This window comes from Aplidium turbinatum, chromosome 16 (assembly GCF_918807975.1).
Source record: "Aplidium turbinatum chromosome 16, kaAplTurb1.1, whole genome shotgun sequence".
NCBI classification, from domain to species: domain Eukaryota; kingdom Metazoa; phylum Chordata; class Ascidiacea; order Aplousobranchia; family Polyclinidae; genus Aplidium; species Aplidium turbinatum.
In genome coordinates this window covers 14,337,827-14,361,341 of record NC_137487.1, presented here as the reverse complement: position 1 = coordinate 14,361,341, position 23,515 = coordinate 14,337,827, and the positions used below count along the sequence as shown (strand labels likewise).

The following is a 23,515-nucleotide window of genomic DNA, read 5'->3' as shown; positions in this document are numbered from 1 at the left end:
CTTAGTATCCTGCCACCTTGAAAACCTTTTGGGCCTCCAAAGTGATATAAAAACTGAGCCAAAATGTACCCCTTGGTATCTTTGTCAGCTCTATGACAATCAGGCATAGCTACTGCGTCCTGACGCCGACAGTCACCTAATAGTGATATAATCATCTTTCTACGAGCGTGACCCTGTGGAACAGACCACAGATTGTAATCAACGACATCATTTTACTTTCTTAACCAAACTGCGATGGTCTGTGTGTCTCGGGTAAGGCCCATCAAGACCAGTTTCTCTTGAACAAACTTTTAGCGTTTCCCGGGCAAATATAAACAAACTAAAGTTGTAGAAATGATATAGGCTATTCTCAGCATCACAGGCTCAAACCAAGAAAAATTATAAAGTTACCGTTGCATTTTACAAACCTTTTTAAACTTATATAGACTGCAATTACATTGCATGTCAAACAATTGATCGTAAAGTTTTAAACTTTTCTATATCAGCCTAACTGTGTAAAAATGCTTTAGATTGCCATAGACAAAGTACAAGTTCAACTTGAAGCAGCTCAACACGAAATAAGCAAACTGAATGATTTTGTTCGGCAAAACATTTCAGTAAGTATGAAATTTAATTTTCAAATTAACGACTTAAAATCGTTGAAAGAAAACTCAGTGCGCAATCATAGGCTACTTCACAAAGCCTTGCTTATTTTTCAGAGAGACGTTAAACGTTTAAATCAGAAAATTTCATTCAACTTCGATATGTTAGAAGAAAGCAATCAAGCTATAAAAGACGTCAAGGTCAGTTATATATGGATTTCATGGTCAATGGCAAAACGGTTTTGAAGGCCGTGTTTTAAATTGATAGGCAAAAGTTATCCTTCACATTTCGAGTTATTTGATTCCAGAATGACAGATAACGATGCTTTTTTTTTCTTTGAGAAATTTCTCTTGTAAAGCATTTGTCCTGTTTGGATGTAATCTTGAAGGCCTATCCATACAAATATTTATGCTGCTACTAATTTTTTCACTCATACATACGTTATGTTGTCATATTTAAACAATGCTGCATGCTGGAGTGGCTTGTCGATGCACTTCATTTCACCATAAAAATAATGAATAGCCTTTTGTGAATGTATTTGCCATTATATGTGCTATATTTTCGATCAGCGTGTAGGAATTTCCTTTAACGTTCAAACCAACTTTCTGTAATTGTATAATATGATAATAGTTTGCCCTCTATACAAAATTCTTCAAAAGCAAACACATAAAGAGCGCAACTGAGTTTTCTACATTATAACAGTAACCCGTAAAAATAGTTCGATACTTTTGAATGGATCATTGTTTGGTGAAGACTCCCTTGTATGTGTAATATGTATATTGCAGACTACCATGTTAACATTGCTGACAAGATAGGCTACGCAAAGAAGGTTAAAACTTTAAGCTTTTGACTTGCTTTTAAAATTGATGGTCATTGGTAGGCTAAATGATTTCGTCAGTTTATCGTTTCTAGCACTAGTTGCAACGTTCATCAGATAATTGTCCTGATGAAGACCCAGACTTTCAGTATTCATCAGTTTTTGTTGGCAGCAGCTTGGTGAAAAATGAGTATGTTGTTTGATCACTTTTACGATGACAATCATGTATGTCTATCTCATTTAAAACCACTCAACGTGAAGTTGAATAATGGTGAGATATATCTTGCTGCACTTTTTAGACTTGTTATTGATCTCCCGAGAAGGCATGATGACTTATTTTGCTCCCAACGATTTTAACTTTACTCGATAATGATGTTCACATATTCTGTAGACATTCAGTATTGTCAAAATCTGCTTTGCAATTTAAACACTTGTCGTCATCTACCAATCAGTGGTTGGGCCCCAAACAATGGATTTTAAAACGAAATATTAACTTGCCAGAATGAGAGTTAGTATCATTGACAATAGGCGACCCGCAAAGCAAGCTAAATCGATAAAATAGGGCCTGACATTGTATTGCATGTTGAATCACGTTTCATAAATGGCTGACTGCATCAGTAGCTGAATTTTTTTAACCAAACTCGTTTTCTCAAATATTAAAATATGTTCCCTTTCCTAGCGTATGATTTTGCCGCCCTAAATTTTCTTTCTAACTACGTCATTGATTTGAATTAGGCTAAAACATTGAGCAATGATGGAAAGTTAGCTTTGTTGCCCACTCTTGGCTCAATCTCATGGTTACACCACAATTCATCTAGGTTACCAGTTTTAAATAAAAAACAACTTTTTATTGCAGAAAGACATGGTTGAAAAGGATGACTTTGTTGACTTCAGCACAAAGTTCAACGAGTTCCAGAATCGCGTGAGAGGAAATATTTCAGTGGGTGTTCTGTGATTAATAATGTTATCGATTGCATTACGGCAACAATTATTGGAACTCATAGGAAATTTCAAGTGCCTCGTGCTGCAGATTGGAACAACATTATGACATGACAACATTTCGGTCAATGGGTGGTTTTGGCCAATTCTAGAAAATACGCGATATTGCCAAATTGACTTTGAATTTGCACCCACTAGACCTTTGTAGTGAAGGTTAATTTGAAACGATTCCAATGTTTTCCTGTTTTCCGAGTTCGCTTTGCAATATTTTCCAACCAAAGGTTAGGTGTCGAGTTCGTGCAATATTTTGATCGGAATTTCCTTTACGACACAATTGGTATTTTCTTTTTCAAAGCTCTCGTGTCTTCAACAAATAGCGTGTAGCCTATTCATAGCCCAACGAATAATGTAAAGAAACAGAGGTAAAATTAAAACCGTATAAAAACATAACCGCGATCTAGAACTATTTTCGAATTTTTTGCCGATGCAACCAATTCTTTGAGTCGAATGGAGAGGCTATTTTAAAACTGCTTTAACTGAACAATGCACATTTTCGACATGTCATAGCCTATAGCAGGGATACTCAACTAATGTTAGCAAAGGTCCGTTTTAACAAGTTGAATATTTTTGCGTCCGTTGAATATTTCATATTATGCAATCACGAAAATTAAACAACCAGTAGCCTACGAGCACCGAAACACTTTTCTGGTAATATGTAACACGACTTGGATTTTTTTCTGACACAAACAAAGAAATAAAAAAGGAAAAATGTATTGTTTTTCTTTGTAGTGAGCGGTGTGGATCGCACATCCGACAAGACGACAAAGCGTTGGGGGGTCTGGGGGCGAAGCCCCCAGCTCCTTGGATAATCACAAAAAATTGCTTTTCCCTAATGGAAATCTGTTTAAAGAGGCCCTGCAAAATGTGGAAATGAGGTTATTCTTCCAGAAGCCGAGGTCCACCTTCAACAGCCAGATGGTCCGGATTCGGACCGCGGCCCTCCAATTGAGTAGCCCTGGCACATAATTATCTTTAACAAACAGATGACTATAAAAAATGGAGAGATAATTTTAAAATAATCTGTAAACCTACTGCTCGCTCCAAAACTATTTCTTAATTTTGAACGATACAAAAACTAGCTATTACTTGGCAAAGCGGCTGCAGTGACATAAACGATAACGTGATATAACACCATGGCAAGCAACATTAAACACTTTGCACTGCTTGGCTCTAAAAGTACTTGAACTGTGTTTAGTCAAAACTACTGTCATTGGTTTTTTTAGTTACATGCTGAGGCTAAGACCATTCTACTACCATCTAATGGTCAAATGGGTGATCAATGATCATTTTATGAAACTCACATAGCGTTTGATTCAAGCACTTCAGTAGCCTACATTTCAAATGAAATGGTTCTAATCGCTTAAGGCAGTGCTTCTCAAACTTCTGCAGATTGCGGTACACCAAAACGCTTTAAAAAATAGCGGGACACCAAGAAAGCTCTGCAATTTCAAAACATTCACGGTAAAAATAGATATTTTACAAACTTATACTGGGGTTTGCCTTGCTGTGATGGCGACAGATGTGTGTTTTGAAAACAAATAGACTTAAAAAGATCTTCCAAACATATGGCTGACATCTAGCAAGAAAGTGCCCAGTGTTGTTAAGAGGGTATTTTTAGTTAAGTACCAATGAGATGTTCAGACCCTCATGGCAGGATAACAAAATAGATTGGATTTAACGCACTATAAAAAATAATAATAATGCTTGTTTTTATATAGCGCAGCATCCATCGCAGAATGCGTTGCTCCGCAGCGCTTTACAAAGTAGACAGCGTCAAAGCAGCCGTATAGAGGCGCAACTGAGTACATTACCTACCCGAATTCATTCCATTGCTCAGTGCCAAACAGAAATTAGATTCAGCACCATTTTTAAAAAGTCTTGCGGTTTTCCTTAGAAAGATTCTGGGCTCCAAAAACATCCCATGCTCGGGTTCAAAAGTAACTTTTAGACTCTCTGGTCAACGCCCATGATGCACCCTAGTGTTCTTGTAGATGACTATGGTAGTTGATCTTGATGTTTTGAACGTTGCGGCGTTACTAGAGTAAATGCCGGACATATTTTGCATAGGAAAATTTGCAGTGTACCCGTCATATCCTCATGTTTGTTCGTAGCGACTATGCAAGTCAAAACTTGCAAAAAGCTTCATTTCTGTTATTTAGCTTGAGCAGAGCCTCATTCTATTTTCAATCGACTTCCTTCCTTGAAGAAACTCTAAACAAACTTTGTACGGTGTTAAATTTCGTTGTTTACCTCTACTTATTGACTATATATGAGAACTTTGCATCATCGCTCTTTTGCAGTTATAACAAATCCTACTGCTTTTAAATTTCCTCCCCTGTTGAAGCGAAACAAAACAGGTAGGACCTGATGTACCACCTAGCCTCACCAGATCTGTTGTAGAGCTAAACTGTGGGGTGAAACGAACTGTTAACTCATATTGGTAAAAAAAAGTCGATTAAACATCTCAGTTAACGTCGGCCTATTACACTTAAAAATATCAAGATTGTGATGTTTCAGTAAAGTAGCCTACAAACAAATGGTTTTAGAAAATTTGATTGGAGTAGTCAAATGTTTCATTGCAAATACGGTGATATTTGCACGTATTCAAACACAGAAACCTTTCACACCCTGAATCCTCAACTCTGCTTGCTCAATATTGCCGAGATGATCGAAATGTACTTGAGCGAGCACAGCGAACAAAAAAAGTTTACAAAAATGGAAAAAAAAACAAATTGTAAAGTTAAGCTACAAGCCAAACGACTACAAGGAAATCGCTGCACAAACTAAATATGAGTGGGCCCCTAGTTAGAGGTAGACCCTCAGTCGGGAGGTTAGAAAGCAGTAAATACGGCTTTGCTGGCTATCGATTATCGAGGTTTGGTAGTGCTTTCCTTTTTTTAAACAACCAAAAGATATTAGAGAGACAAAAATGAGTGGGCCCCTAATCAGACGTGGACCCCTCCCTCGGTCGGAGAGTGCGGAGGGGGGCGGTTAACACGGTAGCGGTTAACGCGGTTAGCCCCAGTTATACTCGCTATAGTTATAACGAAACTTTGATTTTTAAAAGAACTATCGCGAATTCTTTCAGGTTTTCATAAAGTTTACTAAAACAATAAAACCCGCACATCATATTACCGTACATGGTGTATACAAGTTTTGTCGATGCATTAAAAAATATTTACAGAAATTAAGTAAATTTTCTGATTAAAATTGTTTTTAAGAAACGCCGATAAGCTATAGCCAATTTATTAATTAAGCTATATATTATGTAGGCTGCAATGGATCAAGTAATACGCTTATCACAATTTGAAGCAGCTCAAATTGAAATAAGACAACTAAAGAACTTTGTGCGACAAAACATTTCAGTAAGTTGGCTATGCACGATAAGTGAATTTTCAATCACAGAATTTCATGTTTTTTATAAAGTCCAAGCACTCTGAGAGAAAAAGATGTCAGAATTACTTTTTAAACGCTTTGAGGACCATTAATTTTTCCAAAAAAATATTTATGTAGAATTTGTTTGTTTACACTTCATATGTCATATAAACAAAACCTACGCAAAAAAAATTTAAAAGGATGTCCATCCTAAAATTAAGCATAGAAATCCAATACTACGTTAGGGTATCAGCAGTGGCAAATTTTTTAAAGTTAACTGAGGGGTAATCGGCTAATTGCATGGGACGCATATGTCCCAGTGGTCCTCAAAGGGTTGCATTGACTTTGAGTCACTTATCTTGCTACAAATATAATTGAACAGCATTGATAACCAATTTTGAATTTCCAGAGCGACATTAATGTAATGAATCAAACAATCGCAATCAACTCGGATACGTTGAAAAGAACCAAACAAGCTGTGGAAGATGTGATGGTCAGTTGAACAGTTTTGTAGTCAAGACAAACTTATTTAGCCTAGTAGCCTAGTAGCCTAGTTGTGTTTTGGTCCCAGATTTTTCAATCATATCATCACAATTGATGGTCGGAGCTGATGACAACAATTTCTTCAAATATGTTGTAACAGTTTTAATTTCATTTTTCGTTGCAGAATGACATGGTAGGAAAGGACGAGATTGCTTTCATGAACTTGGAGCTCAACGAGTTTCAGGATCGTGTGAGAGAAAATATTTCTGTGAGTGTTGCCATTTTGATATTGGCATATAAATACATCAAATATAGTTATTACTTTTTAAATTCTCTACAGCCTACTTCACCCTAACAGGGAGAACATCAGAAGGTTCTTATATAGCATATTGTCTATTCATTTCCAGTTGCTTTTTAATCATCTAGAATTTTACGGGCATGTGGGGATTTGTAAAGTCATTAAGGCCCTGGTCGAACAAAATAGAAGAGTTTCACCCTTGATGTTTAAGGTCATCAGTGGTACATATCCATGTGTCTTGAAAGGGAATTGAACTTGCACCTTGATGAAAATTGTAAACGTTCTTGAGACTTGAGTGGGAATCGAACCTCCGTCGAGATTGTGCTACGGTGTCCAGTTATGCCGTTTTTAACCATTTGGCCGCATCTCAAGACAATGTGGCTGTTGTGAAATGCAGTCGTATTCCTTTCAATGCAAGGGAGAATACCTGGTCTTTTTCGAGTACGCAGAGAAGCAGGATTTCACAATGCTAATAACCTCTCCGCGAGGTTAATTACATGCTGTAATTAATTACACATTTTCATGTAATTACAATTGTAGTTGAGATTTTTGTTGTGTAATTGTAAATTCAATTTCAAAAATTTTGGTCCAAGTTATAATTACATTTTGCAAATTGCAAGCTTGATATCAATGCGTTTGTTGAGCTGCTAGTTCAGGTTTAAAAGGGGCTTCATTGCAACCTAATTTTATCAATTTCAGAAAAACATTGATAAACATAAATATTGAATCATCTAATTTTTCTATTTCAAACGTTTAATTACAGTAATTACATTTGGAAGTAATAGTAATTCAAAAACTTTAGAACAATGAAATTACTGTAAATGCAAATTTGTAATGTATATACGTTTTTTGGCATTGTAATTGTAATGTACTTGAACTGAAAACTATGTAGGCCTAATTGACCCATTTTTGTTGAGAACTGGAATGTTTACAATTTATAAAGCAACAAAACGCCTTTCACAACCTTTCAACATTTCAGACTGCGATGAACCGCGTATTGCCTCGACTTGAAGCAACTCAAAATGAAATAAGAGAACTGAGTGATTTTGTGAAGCAAAACATATCGGTGAGTATGAAACTATTTATCTAAAGTGTGGACGAAAAGTTTGTTGCCACCATATCTCACTATAGCTTTGGTAGAGAGGTACTTTTTGAAAACCATAGACAGATATAATTGATCACAGCTTTATAAGATTGAAATATTTAATAAAACCACCATTTAACGTTTTATAGGCAGAGAAAACTTTTTCTCTCTTCATTGAGAAATTCCAAGTCTGACTACTTAGATTGCTGGAAGATGGAGACTACCGTTTCTTCGACTTGTTGTTTTTCTTTAGTCATTGCAAACAAACTGTACTTCAGAAATGACTGCAAATTCCGTCACGCGTTGAAGCAGTATATGTGTTTCGTTTTTCTTTGTTTATTGCATTGATCGGTTAGTGCCTGCTTATTTGCAGTCATTTCTGAAGTACAGTTTGTTTGCAATGACTAAAGAAAAACAACAAATCGAAGAAACGGTAGTCTCCATCTTCCAGCAATCTAAGTAGTCAGACTTGGAATTTCTCAATGTAGAGAGAAAAAGTTTTCTCTGCCTATAAAACGTTAAATGGTGGTTTTAATAAATTTTTCTGGAAACTTCCTTGGTTTCATATTATCTGAATTATAAGATCGAATTGCATAATTCAAAAAATAATAAATAAAATGAAAATAACCACATAACTTCAAACGTATTCGGCAAGACTTTCCTCCCTCGTCAAAAAAATACCTTAATTCATCTAAACAAAAACAAATATTCGTGAAATGTTAATAATAAATGACTGAAATTAAATAAAACTGCACTGACCTGTGTACGAGCAACTGACGAACAAACACAAAAGTTGGTAACAATCTGTCATAAACTATGCTGGAGTGTGGTCACGAGACAAGATAGTGAGCGGAACAACATAAAGGCAATCAAGGAAAATCCACCAAGCAACATAAAACATGAATTTGTATTAGATTACGTTTGTTTTATGTTGCTTAGTGGTTTTTCCTTGATTTTTATTTTATGTATTATTTTTTGAATTTGCAATTCAATCTTATAAAGCGGTTATCCATAACTATCTGTATATGTCTTACTATGTAACTACAAATCGCTACCTAAGTTGAAGATCTGACTTGATAAACACGGACGTCAGACACACCATTTTATATTTCTAGAGCTCGATTGAAGACGTAAATCAAAAGACTACACACAATTCTCACAATTTTGAAAAACGCAATCAAGTTATTGAAAATATCACGGTCAGTAGAAAATCTTTACAGCTGACATTATCTTTTCCCAGTTTTGCCAAGCGATTTTTAATTAGCTTTTAGTACAGTAAGTCATCCTGTTGCCATGGCTTTGGCGGTGGAACTAGCAATTTTCATTCCTACAATTTGCTTGATATTTTCAAAATATTTCATTTTTTGTCGTCTTTTTGTTCGTTTGCCTTTGACCATCCCAGTCAACATTAAATTTTCCAACGAGTTGCTTCTTGCTATTTGTCCGAAATATCTTAATTTTCTGAGGTTAATATTGTTAATCAGACTTCAGCCATCTTCTATTTGTTGGGTAACAAATTCATTTGTTTTTCTTTTCATCCAGCTGATACTTAACAGCCTCCTGTAGCACCACATTTCAAAACTTCAAAAATATTTAATATCACGTTTTTTGCGTGTCCAAATCTCACATCCACAAGTAGCAATTGGGAAAACGAGAGTTCGCAGTAATCTTAACTTTGTGTTCTTGACAATTGAACTTGGTTTCCTCACCGTTGTAACTTGTAAGAGATGTCACAGCTGCTTTTGCCACTGCAAGTCGCCTTCTACTGTAATTTCTGTGCTATTCTCGTAAGTGTCTGTTATGACACTGCCCAGATAGCAGAAGCTACTTATATTTTCAACAGCATTTCGACCAATGTATAACCTTAGACAAATTTCATCTGTTTTACTTATGGCCATCACTTTTGTTTTTTGGGATGTAATTGCAAACCACATCCTTTACTTCTTGACTTGACCCTATTCAAAAGTTCTTGCAACTCCGTTGTACTTCCACCGACCAACACTATATCGTCAATTATAACGTAATTGGACTGAAAACTATGTAGGTCTAATTGAACCAAGTCTTGGGAGAACTTCAATGTTTAAAATTTAATAAAGCAACAAAATTAACAACTTTTGAACATTTCAGACTGCGATGAACCGCGTATTGCCTCGACTTGAAGAAACTCAAAATGAAATAAGAGAACTGAGTGACTTTGTGAAGCAAAACATTTCAGTGAGTATGAAACTATTTACCAGTGGATGAAAATTTGTCACCATGTCTTATTGTGTAACTATTAAGCGCTACCTAAGTTAAAGGCCAGAATTGATAAACACGGACGTCAGACACACTACTTTAGGCTATATTTCTAGATCTCGATTGAAGACGTAAATCAGAAGACTACATACAATTCTAACAACTTGGAAAAACGCAATGAAGATATTGAAAATATCACGGTCAGTAGAAAATCTTTATAGGTGATATTATCTTTTCCCAATTTCTCCAAGCGATTTCAAATTAGCTTTTAGTACAGTAAATCATCCTATTGCCATGGCTTTGGCGGTGGAATGTTGCAGCAGATAAGGCGTTTGCTTTCTGGTAATACGATCTTGTTTCCACTCCCGACTTCAACGGTTGTTGACAAATACTGCTTACCTTTACCCACGGTGTAATGAATTGCGTGGGGGCAGTTGCTGATGGATGGACAATGAATGTACAAAACTGGTAACCCTAACCTGTTAATGCAAAGGAACTAAACCATAAAGGCATTATTAATGAGACCCTTATCTTCTCATTTTCCGATGCTTGGAATCAAGTATGAGACTACTATTTTACCGGTTGCTATGACGTAAACCATTACGTCAAATGACATCACAGAAGATGATATTGATATTAAAGCATTTTGCGCTACTTCGTTTGAAAAGAGTCTGCAGTTAAACTGTGTTTAGTGAAAAGTAGGCGACTGTCTTTGGTTTTCCTCAAATGCACATAACAACCGCTCTACCACCATCTAGTGGTGAAATCGATAGTAAATTTTATAAAACTCTTATCGTGTTTGATCTAATTTCAGTACATTTATATTCAAACGAAATGGTACTGAATGTTGCAGGCAGTGGATTTTACATTTGTATTGTATCTGAAAAAAAAAAAAACAAGATGAAAAAAACGCCTTATATTAGTTTTAAAATATCACATAAAAGGAATTTTGCTAAAAAGGTTATTTTCTTAATGTTTTTAACATCTATTATTAACAACAGACTATTAATGCTTTTACAGTACATTGTTTGAATTTGCTTTGGATATTTTTGTAACATTACATACTTCACAACGTGTATTTTGTCGCATGTGATAAAAAAGTTTCTTCAAAAAAGTTTGAACGTAGAAATCGACGTTAAAATGTTGTTTCCTGTTTTTATTCTTAATGTTGGCACAAGTAGCCGCACTCACCCATCGATCTAGAATTAGATTCTAGGGAATCAATAACAAATAGTTTAATTTTTCCCTGGCACTTACTAACCCAACTAAGCAGACCTGTGTAGTGTTTCTACAGCTTCTCAATCCAAGCACTTTTATTGCTTTAATGCAGGATCTCAGCTCCTGAAATAGGCAGGTTTTATGTTGGTTCGGTGTGTGCCGAAACAGAAAATACAAAAGCTTTCTACAAGGAATGATCAGTGACTGTTCTATTCTGCATATTAGTGTGCTACTTATGAAAATAAATTCAAAACAAATCACTTTTCTACAATCACGCTAAGTGTATCATTTCTGTTTCTTCTATAGCCTACCTGGTATCCTGTAATTTAAAAACTTTGTCACGTTTTTAAACGTATAACGAAAACATCGATAGCCTAACCAATTTTGTATTTCCAGAGCGACATTAGTCAAATGAATCAAACAATCGCAATCAACTCTGACACGTTAAAAAGAACCAACCAAGCTGTGGAAGATGTGATGGTCAGTTGAACAGTTTTGTAGTCGAGACAAACTTATACAGTAGATGCATTTTGATCTCAGATCTTTAATTATATCATCACAATTATTCCCAACTGATGGTCGGAGCTAATGAAAAAAAATTCTTAAAACATTGTTGTTTTAATTTAATTTTGTGTTACAGAAAGACATGGTAGGAAAGGATGAGATTGCTTTCATGAACTTGGAGCTTAACGAGTTTCAGGATCGTGTGAGAGAAAATATTTCAGTGAGTGTTGCCAGTTTGATATCGAAGTTGGTACAACTTTCGACTTATAGGTTTGATGTGTAGACCTATCCTACCTGTTTATAAAAAAAAAGGATTTTTAATTGTTTTATTTTATTATAAATTTATTTAAAAAGTAAATCACCTTTGTAAAATAATGTTGCAGCTCAATGCCTTACTGGGTTTTTTAAATTGGACCAAAAAACAAAATGTAACTCGTAATTATATCAAATATAGTCACTATTCATCTAAAACCCCAACCTGTTTCACCCTTATTGGGATAAAGTTCTTATTGGGGTATAGATTTATAATCAACCAGTGCCGGTCTTAGGGTTTTTCGGGCCCTGTGCGGAATATGCTTTTGCGGGCCCCAATGACAATAATCCAATTCAGTGGCGTAGCTAGGTACTTTGAAAGGGGAGGGGCGGCGGTGGCGGCGTGATCGCCAAAGACGACAACCAGCGGCGGGGGGTCTGGGGGGCCTCCCCCAGAAAATTTTGAAAAATTATTTTGAATTTGGGACATTCTGAGAGCATGTTCAACAAAAATTTAGGTAGGAATATTACTGTGAAATGGTGCTGTCCGGTGGCATAGCAAAAGGATAAGATCATGCTTTCTTTGGCATTTTTCGGAAATAAAGCTATGTCTCTACAGTATGTTGAGTCTTGATGCAACCTATTTCGTCCCCTGAAATCGTGTAACAAAATTAAATTTCGACTTATTCGTCCCCTGAAAAGATCGAGAAATTTTGAAATGTTTGCGGCAACTCCAATCAGCGATTTCGGCTATGTCGTTTTTTTTTTCTCGATCTTTTCAGGGTACGAAATATTCAGGCGACGAAATAGGTGAATTCGTTGAGTCTCTATGTTTTCTTGTTGCAAATTCCTTTGCTGAATTCACTTGTTCAATTTTTCCTTTGAAAATGACAAAATTACTGCATTTTCTGAGTAAATTGCGGGCCCCCTAATTTGCGGGCCCCCTAATTTGCGGGCCCTGTGCGATCGCACGGTTTGCACATCCCAAAGACCGGCACTGAATCAACCTTCTAATAATTAGTGTAAAACACGGTGCTAAGGTTTTGAATAGTAGCCTCACTATATTTGTAATAATTCGCTCTGCTTGTTTTTTTGCTTGGCATTGAGCAATGTTTTGTAGTGTTGATATTATTTATTATTTAACGAGTGTCTAAATGGGACATACAGGGCTTTTCAGAGGATATATAAGGTCGTATAGGCTATGACGTTCTCTAACACCCCCACCAAAACAGTGTAAAACAACACCAGATGTACTTATAAGATAGAAGCATCGTTGCAATTTGTATTTGTTAAAAGCTTATGGGTAGGCTTTTTTTCTTGCTTTATTTATCCCGAAGATTCCTTGTACAATAGAGAAAAAACCCTATACGGATCAATTGGATATTTCTATTGGGATCTCTAAATGTCAGCCAAACTATAACAACCATTCAGATTCAAAACAACTGTTGATGAGAAATCCAAAGTTAAAAATTCTAACTAAGGAGTAATTTTTAAGACTATCATGAACCATGTATACCCTCGATTTGAAGCAACTGATGATGACATGAGACGACTGAGCGATTTTGTTAATCAAAACATATCAGTGAGTGTGAAACTTAAGATTAAGCTAAATTTTGCATGAAAATATTATATTTTTACTATGTAAAATTACAAGTCGCTACCTAAGGTATGTTAAAGGTCAGATTTAATAAACACGAAATACAAATATATGCTTCATAGAGCTCGATTGATGGCGTAAATCAGAAAATTTCACGCAACTCCTACAACTTGGAAAAAAGCAATCAAGTTATTGAAAATATCACGGTGAGTAGAAAGGCTTGGTAGCTGAGATTACTTTATCCCAGAATCCAAATTTTTTTGTAGACGAAACACTGCAAGATTATCTAAGGCTACTGTATTAGTGAACATTATGTAGGCTACTGTACATAAGACAAGCAAGTAAGCGGTTTTCGTTTAACCTGTCGTTATTGAAATTTTTTATATTGAATTAAATTAGTTGGTGTTATTGCATTTTTTTTTAAAGGAAATCAAGGTTTCGTGGAATTCACTTTGGGAATCATTGTCTTATTCTACACTACCTTCCTTATGCTACGTTATATTTAGCCTACATTTTTAAATTCAATGCCTCTCATATTGTTATCATAAATAAATGATGGTGGGAGCTGACGACCATCCATTTAGTGAAATATTAGTATATTTTGTTTCAGTTTTATTATAAGAACCTTTTGAGAATCTTAGTTAGTGTGAATCAGGCTGCAAAGGTTTTTAGGAGACCAGTAACTATAGCCTACTTGATAAAGATTTTTTTTATATAAACATGTAATGAAACTTTTTGATACAGATGTTTGGAAAAGATAATATTGCATTAATGAGTTCACGGTTCGATGAGTTTCAAGACCGTGTGAGAGCAAATATTTCAGTGGGTATTCCACAGTATGAATTTGATGTAGACATTTTATGTTTGATTGATTTCAACTGCAGTTTATTGACAACGAGAATAGCCTACCATACAATGCATTGATAAACAAAATACAGTAGCCTACAAAGATAAATTATACAGTGGATTTATTATTTACAAATTTAATGGCATCATTTAATTCATAGGAGCCTCACCAATTAAACACGTTTTTGTTTTGATATCCATGCAATATTTTGCAATTCTTAATCAAGTATAAACTTCAGCACATTTTGTTTGAATTTCCTTATCTTGCAGCAGATAATTCACTGTGGATTGGTCACCTTGATACTGTTTCACATTTGATATAATAACAACGTCGTAGTGATTTAAAGCCCTGTTGCATGTATCTGTGGCACCGAGCCCCAAACAGCGGACCACCTTCTTGTTTGCCCTCGGCTTGCCACCCGGTGCAGTAGGTGGGACCTGTCAGTGTATAACTCCGTTGCGGAAGAATGTGTCAATCTGTGGTGTATCAACGAACTTTAGAAAACTCGATAAAAGAAGAAGAAGTGATTTAAAAAAAATTTGATATCACCTACGTCAGACATCCATCCCAACCACCAAACTTGTTGTTAATAACTATTAATGAACCTAGGTTTAGTCCACAATGACTGTATTAGCAAGATTTTGCATATAGGCTTTTCGACAATACTTCAAAGTTTTTATGAATGCAAGAAATAAAATTCTGTGAACTCGTAATTGCTCATGTTGCGGGTGTTGTCTCAAAGGCCAAGTGACTTTAAAGTGATGTAAAAATGCAATTTTTGCTTTCTACGATTTCTCATGTTTCCGTACAACAGAAACAACAAAAGTTCAGATGAACATTGAGACTTGAAAAGACATTGAGAAGTAACATTGACATTCTTCACAGCTTTTGTCTTTGTGACGATTTGTCAAGTGGAATGCAAAACAGTAGATGCTAAAAATAATTATCATGTTTTGACACTGAACAATATTTTTATAGACTGCCATTGATCGAGTAATTCCTCAACTTGAAGCCGTTCAGCAAGAAATAACACACCTGAAAGATTTTGTTTGGCTAAACATTTCGGTAAGCATAAATTCTAACTCAAGAAATGGGTTAGTCCGATGTGCAGTAGCCTATTTGCAAAGAAAGCCTATGGTTATCATTTTATTATATCGGAAATATTGCGGATTGGTCAAACAGTGGTACAAACATAAAATTTCCATGGAGGAATATTGAAAAAAATGTTTGCACGAAACTGCATTGCCTAGCCTACTGTGTAAAAATAAAGCTTTATAGATTTTTTTGTGAAGCATTTCTCAACGATAGTCATTCGTATATGTTGTCCAAACACTTTACACGCAAAGCCAGAAATGTTCTATATGCTAACATTCTCATGCATGTTATTTTATTGTTTTGACCGCATAACAAAATTAAAATGCAAGACGAAAGAATTTTGCTTCATTTGTACAGTATCAATCTTAAAATATCCTTATAGCAGATAGGCCTGCTAGGGGCCTACTACTTAATGCATCTGACATCATACTTTATTTTCAGAGTGACATCGATGGCGGAAAGTGGAAAACCTTATCCAATTCTGATAAGTTAGAAAAGCATGATCAAACTATTGAAGACCTCCAGGTCAGTTGGAAAACTTTGATCCAATAGAAAATAAAAATGAATGATCAAACCGTTTCTTTCTAAAGGATTTTGTTATTTTTGCACATCTTTTGATTGCGAAGGTAAATATTTCGATGAATTTCCATAACTATGGTCATTTCTGTCATATAAGCACCATGTTCATTTGAATGCCCTTTCCTAAAAGCAAGATGCTCTGCACAGGATTTAGCGGAGTTCAACGATAGAGCAAGAGCTTACGTGATGCTCTGGGCTACGGCCGTGTGACACACGATGAAGAAGAAGAATAAGACAACTTTAAATGTTGTGTGCGTTTTCTAGATGGAGCTACAAATCGTGCTCCAAAGAATAAACACATCTGAAGTTGACCGAGAAAATGTGAGAGATGAAGTATTTCAAGGCGTTTCTCAATACCCACAAATTATTGAGCAAATATCAGAACTGAACAATACGAATTGGAATTTTCAAAATGAACTGTCCAACTTGCACAAATTTATCACGGAGAATGTAACAGTAAGTGTGTTATTGTTTTTGGTGAAGTTGTAGTTTATGCTTAGTGCATTTATATTCACTGAACGAGAAGGTCTGAAAGCCAGTGGCGTAGCTACACTGTTAATCAAAAGGGTGGAAACCTTGGGGTGGAAATTTCCATGGGTGGAAATCTCTCGCGGCAAGGGTGGAAAGCGAAAAGAATGGTGGATATTTCCACCATCTAGAATTTAATCCACCCTAAATTGTGGAAATACACACGTTGTTAACAAGGAGGGTGGAAAGGTTGAGTTGGAAATTATTGAGGGTGGTTATTTCTCGCGGCAAGGGTGGAACTAAGGAAAGGGTGGATTGTTCCACCCATCTCAAAATTTGTTCAAATCTCAAAATAGAGATAATTAGCGTATAGCATCAGTAGCTTTGCGGTATGGTAGGAAGAGAAGCTTTCTACACTGTTTAATTTGAAAAAGTTGCAAAAGCTTTTTCAATTGCCTTTGTAGCCAAATTCAGTGCATTGTTTCTGCAATAAGCTAAACCAGCTCATTAACCCAAGGATAAATACAGATGGTACTGTAGGTTAAAGATTATTTACTTGTAGCGTCTGTGGCATAACATGTGTGTTGTTAAAAATGCTTAGATTGCTGGTGTAGGCTATAGCTTATAAGCTTAAAGCGTATTTGAAATGAATTTCTTTGAATGAAAAGAAGCTTTATTCCATAATCTGCAGTTTGAATTGAAATATCTGTAAACATTAGGCTAATACCAAAGAATAAAGGGAAAAAATAAAATTAAAAATTTATTTTAAAACAAAGTTTGATTATGAAAGACCTTATAGACTATTCATTCATTGAGCGACGTACTTTCTATGTTTGACGGTGCTGATGAGTTCCACTAATAATTCAAGCTAATACAAATAACAAAAGTAGGCCTACCCAACCAGCAAAACTGGTTCTATTCACATTGATTCAATGTCTGCAGATGTTGAATCAATGTAAAAAAGAGCAGTTTTGTGGGCTGGGGCATGGATTTCAAAAAAAGGATTGTTTTCCAGAAAGTTGAAAACGATGTACAAACAATAGCAACTTATTTTTCATTTCGACGTCCTAATCAGAACGTCACCCCATAAAATATTGTGTTAACAATAGCTAAGTGGTAAAACACTATGAATAATGGCATATACCGCACCAAACGCTTTTTGCATTGCTTAAACAAAATATTAGTTCTTGTTTACTGCTTTGCAGTTGAGACTGAACTAATATTTAAAAAAATACAAGCATGTTTATCGAAATTACCGTTTTGGAAATACGATTCAATGAGAAAGAACTTGCTAAAAGTAATCAAAATGAAAAATTAGTGGGCATGCAATGTAATCATATCCAATCAATTAAAATGTTGGCAAAAACAAACACAAGCAATAATTTCATTGAAAATCTTATCTGAGTGAGAAAACTTGTTGGAAACTCCTTCCTAGCAGTACTTCACAGTTACAAATATTTTCAATCACAAAGACAGGACGTCACCAGGGTCAAAAGTATGAATTGCCACTTTTATTGTGTTGTTGCCTGTAAATTATTTCATCCTCTTGGTGCCGCTAAAGAAAGCTGTTCGTGTAGCGCAATGCTCAAAGACGTGTTCCGACAGCTGAATCATCGCTCTTTGATTTCGAGAAATTTGAGTTTGCTAAACTATTTCCAAAGTATTGTCGGAGCAAACAAACGAGTTCAACTATAACAAATTTATGAGAAATGTTCAAAACAAATTTTATTCTATGAAAAAACTTTTTTTCACTGGAATGTCTTTTTAAAATAAGTTTGTTTTAAGCAGTACTCAAATTTACTGTACGTTTGTGAACAATTGTAGAAACTGGGCAGCTTAATAGTTTTAGAAATGAGGAGTGATCGAAACGAACTTAGTGAAACAAATATAAAGATTGTGAATTTATGTAAATATCGAATGACTAACTTTGAAATTACAGAATCAAGACCAAAACAAATATTGATTACCAAAGCCTATTGCTCACCATCCCTATGGAAAACCATGTTCTGCTGAAACACATCAGCTCAAATCTTACAAAATGTTGTCAGTAATCTTTTTTGCCCCAGAGCCCGTGATTTTTATCACAGAACAACATAACAGCTGTTAAACATTTACCTTGACATTTAATCCAAGCAACAAAGATGAAAAGAAGCAGACCTCCGACCTTTAGACTGGGGAAGAAAGTTTTTACAAAGAAAATAATATACATTTGTTATAACGATTTCCCCATAGGACATGCACGACATGAAGAATGATGTTGCGAACAATTTTTCATTTGCAAAATGACGATCAGCGATTATAAACTCCGAAACACGAGATCTCTCGTAAATTTGAAAGAATCGAAAAAAAAACGACTCTAAACGTTAATCCATACCCAAGAATTTATTAGGTTTACTAATTGCAAAAAGAAGAAGGTCATGACATATCACCTTATTGAATTCTTCACGTACACTGCATAAGATACAATCAGACTGAAACAGATTTATGTTAGTCGAGCTTTATGTGTTGCGAGAAATACTACAAGTTAAATGTTTCTATCTGCGACATGAAAATTTTGATTTGAACCATCAACATTTTGATAAACATCGATTCAAAGAATTGATTTTGAACAGAGTATTTTCAAAATACCTGAAAACGACATTCTTCTAAAACGAAATGAAATTTCGAAAAAAGGAATAACGATTAAGTTTTCAATGAGACGAAATCCTACAAAGCATGCCAACAGCGTCACGATTAACTTTAATAATACCTCCTACCCTACTTTTCATTCAAAAGTGGACCTCATTTCTTTTTCGATATTTGACTACTGGATTCTTTTCATGTTTTTACAAAGGATTGGTAGACTTTGTAATCATTTTAGCTAATTCATTGTTTTCATAACACACTGAGAACCCTCCCAGAGCGAATCGATCTATCAGCTTTCCGCCGAAACAGCTCTTGCCCCAGACAGCAAAATCCGTCGTTTTTACATTGATTCAAAGTCTGTAAACGTGGAATGTAAAAACGACGGATTTTGCTATCTGGGGCGTGATCATTATAATCTCTTTTGCTTTCTGCTTTTCCTTATTTTCTGTTCGCTCGTATACAAAGTAAGGCTCGTATACAAAGTAATTACGTTTTATAACGTGTTTTAATTGTATCGTCGTATTGAGCTAGCTGGTAATCACAGATGGCTTGGAAGGCTGTTGTTTTAACTTCAGTTCTGTTCAGTTGTTTTTACTTACTTCGACATCAGGGGTCTCCAAAAACAACAAATTACAATTTACAACGATTTCGTATTTTTCAGACCTTTCTCATGATTTGCATTATCGTTTCGAACTGATAACTTGACAAAACGAAATAGCTTGGTTGGACTTGTTTGCGTTTTTCGTACATAATATAGTAGGGGAGAGGAAACAAATTTTGCTTGATCTAACGTTTCTTGAAATGTTGTAGTTTTGTTTCTAATAGCCCCAGTTAGCTTACAAACAACAAATTGTGAAACTAATATAGGTAATATTGCATTATATAGGTAGTATTGGATAATATTTGTAATATAACTGCATTCACAAATATAAGTAATAGCCTGCGACAGAACAACACATCGCATGCAAAACAAAAAGTAGAAATAAAACAAAAACTGACATCAACTGCAGGGCCGTTGAGAGGATAATTGAGGCCTGGTACCAATGAGATCCTTAATCCCCAAATCAGGACACTTCTAAGAAACAAAATGCACTGTATCCGAACAAATCTCGGTGGTTTCTTCAAGTTCTCAGGCCCTTAGGTAGGTTACAGGCCCCTAAAATCACCTCGGGCGTCCAAAAGTATTTTCTGGACCCCCCTGTCAATGCTATTGTCAACATGCAATAAGCTTGTTACACATATCTTTCATAAAGTTAAGAGTTGGACTTTGTTGTCTCTCTGGAAATTCTTTATGGACCCATTGCCTATAATTCATGAATCTAAGCGTTGGATCCGATCCTCATCTTTACTTTCATCACAGACCAAACCAGTATAAACTTTGTTGAAATATTTTTGAAAACGTGTTTTCCATCGAAGGAGGGGTTGGCGGTTGCTAATAATACTTCGTCCGTTATCGCCAGAAAAAATAATCCTTCAGCAACTTCAGTCGGAGTTCAAGGCTATTCCAGATAATATCGGTGCTGACAATGCTGTCATCGAAAAGTGCAAGTTCTTGTCTAGTATCCTCTGTTACACCTTTATCATTACCTAAGCGTTCACAACCGCTTTCTGGAGAGTATATGACAGATCTGTCATGTCTCCTGGTCAAAACTAATAGGTTTCAAACACAAATCAGTAAAGCGTTGATAAAAAAAACAATGAAATTTCATAAACCTTTTCACTTCTGTGTCAACAGTAACAGCTTTCTCAATGCTTAGGCCTACTTAGTTTGGTGACTGTATGTCCTTAGAAGTGTAAAAATGTAGCCTCAAAGGCAATGGTTGCATCTTGTGTATGATTGACATGACTTTGGTATATACATTGCAATGCAGAAATAGCCTACGGTAAATTTTGAGGTCGTAGTTATCTTGTCTAACGACAATCTTGTGTTTTTACTCGACTTAAAATTTTAGATAACATTTTCACACAATATGCAAATACAGATCCTATATATATTTCTTGCGTGTTTAGTTGATTTCAGCAACATGGTCCTGTGTTTTGCCATGTTAGACAGGTAGCCACTACCTGGTTTCGCTCCCTAGAGAAGTCAGTCGTGTCTGATTGACGAAACGTCGGAAGAAAAGCAGATTGTCACTTTATACATCGTCATCGTGTGGTAGTTTATCTTAATTTGCACCACTAGAACGCATCATGTTATTTAACTAAATGCCTGGTGAACAGACTCATTCAATTTTCAACAGCAGCCTATACTTCGCAGTTGGACCATTTCTTTTTTCAAGCATTGATAAAGATATTAACCACCTAACAAGCAATCAGACGTTTAAGAGGAACAATATCCTGCAGAACAGCTTTGGTAGCTACTGTATAGTCGAAAAATTGGATTTGTACACAATTTCTTTGTGTATTCAGGAAAAATCGAATCATTGCCTGATCAGCCAGACTTTGGAGCCAGCTCCAATGTGGTAATAAATTTATGCAGATCTGTTTCAAGGGGTCTTGACCATTTGCTTTACTTTGACAGATGGTTTACATCTATTCCTCTTGTGACCCATCTGGAAAAATCAAAAATACACTGTTTAGGGACTTGTGGCAGTTAATCGGCGGCCAGGGATCACATTTTCCGGTGACAAAATCTTTTGAAGTCTGGAAGGGGTGCTCATGAAGAAAAGAAAGTTGTGGTTGATGGCACGGAAGTGCGTGTGGTAAAATGGATGGGCAACAGATCTGTCATTTCATTGTCCACCTTTGCCTCTGCTCAATCAATGGGAGATTGCAAACGGTGATTGTGAAGGAGTACAATCAGTTTATGGGAGGCGTTGATTTTCAATGTATGACGATTATCCAGCTTTGGTGAAGAAAGCACTACGAACTATTATCCCATTCGCCATGTCGTATTTATGTGAAGCAGGATTTTCTGTGTTGGTGGTGATGAAAACCAAATATCGATCACGAATAAACACCGAAAGAGAAATGCGAATGGCAATTTCAAACATTCTCCCAAGATTCAATGAACTTTGTAAAAACAAACCAGCCAACAAGTCACATTGAATAATATGCATTGCTTTATGTTGTTGTATCAATAAACACAACTTCAAAAATAAGTTTTCTCGTTAGCTTTTATTTGCTTGTACGCCGCAAGTCCAGAAAACTTATCCAGAGGCGTCGCAACAAAAAAACGTTTGAGAACCACTGTCATAGACATTTTTTGGAGTCTTTTAAACTTAACATCGATGGTGGGGTTGGCGGGTTGCTAATAATACTTCGTCCGTTATCGCCAGAAAAAATAATCCTTCAGCAACTTCAGTCGGAGTTCAAGGCTATTCCAGATAATATCGGTGCTGACAATGCTGTCATCGAAAAGTGCAAGTTCTTGTCTAGTATCCTCTGTTACACCTTTATCATTACCTAAGCGTTCACAACCGCTTTCTGGAGAGTATATGACAGATCTGTCATCATTGTCATGTCTCCTGAGCAAAACTAATCGGTTTCAAACACAAATCAGCAAAGCGTTGATAAAAAAAAAATAATGAAACTTCACAAGCCTTTTCACTTCTATGTCAACAGTAACAGCTTTTTCAATGCTTAGGCCTACTTAGTTTGGTGACTGTATGTCCTTAGAAGTGTAAAAATGTAGCCCTAAAGGCAATGGTTGCATCTTGTGTATGATTGACATGATTTTACTTTTAGTATATACGTTGCAATGCAGAAATAGCCTACGGTAAATTTTGATGTTGTGGCTATCTAGTCTAACGACAATCTTGTGTTTTTACTCGACTTAAAATTCTAGATAACATTTTCACACAATATGCAAATACAGATCCTATATATATTTCTTGCATGTATAGTTGATTTCAGCAACATGGTCCTGTGTTTTGCCGTGTTAGACAGATAGCCACTACCTGGTCTCGCTCCTTGAAGAAGTCAATCGTGTCTGATTGACGAAACGTCGGAAGAAAAGTAGATTGTCACTTTATACATCGTGTGATAGTTTATCTTAATTTGCACCACTAGAACGCATCATGTTATTTAACTAAATGCCTGGTGAAAGGACTCATTCAATTTCTGCAGTAGCCTATACTTCGCAGTTGGCCCATTTCTTTTTTCAAGCATTGATAAAGATATTAAACACCTAACAAGCAATCAGACGTCCAAGAGGAACAACATCCTGCAGAACAGCTTTGGTAGCTACTGTATAGTCGAAAAATTGGATTTGTACACAATTTCTTTGTGTATTCAGGAAAAATCGAATCATGCCTGATCAGCCAGACTTTGGAGCCAGCTCCAATGTGGTAATAAATTTATGCAGATCTGTTTCAAGGGGTCTTGACCATTTGCTTTACTTTGACAGATGGTTTACATCTATTCCTCTTGTGACCCATCTGGAAAAATCAAATATACACTGTTTAGGGACTGTGTCAGTTAATCGGCTACCAGGGATCACATTTTCCGGTGACAAA

At 35.8% G+C, this 23,515-nt stretch overlaps 1 protein-coding gene across 1 annotated transcript in view; it reads left to right on the top strand.

Annotated features, from left to right (window-relative positions):
- The window catches only part of LOC145785247 (uncharacterized), a 42,183-nt gene that overhangs the window by 5,421 nt on the left and 13,247 nt on the right, over positions 1-23,515 (top strand). The window contains exons 5-20 of the mRNA XM_082596930.1: positions 510-596; positions 699-782; positions 2,256-2,339; positions 5,671-5,763; positions 6,183-6,266; positions 6,441-6,524; positions 7,534-7,620; positions 8,754-8,837; positions 9,766-9,852; positions 9,990-10,073; positions 11,488-11,571; positions 11,732-11,815; positions 13,567-13,650; positions 15,270-15,356; positions 15,828-15,911; positions 16,230-16,421. Coding sequence (XP_082453056.1) covers positions 510-596; positions 699-782; positions 2,256-2,339; positions 5,671-5,763; positions 6,183-6,266; positions 6,441-6,524; positions 7,534-7,620; positions 8,754-8,837; positions 9,766-9,852; positions 9,990-10,073; positions 11,488-11,571; positions 11,732-11,815; positions 13,567-13,650; positions 15,270-15,356; positions 15,828-15,911; positions 16,230-16,421 — 1,473 coding nt within the window. The remainder of the gene's footprint in view (positions 1-509; positions 597-698; positions 783-2,255; positions 2,340-5,670; positions 5,764-6,182; positions 6,267-6,440; positions 6,525-7,533; positions 7,621-8,753; positions 8,838-9,765; positions 9,853-9,989; positions 10,074-11,487; positions 11,572-11,731; positions 11,816-13,566; positions 13,651-15,269; positions 15,357-15,827; positions 15,912-16,229; positions 16,422-23,515) is intronic.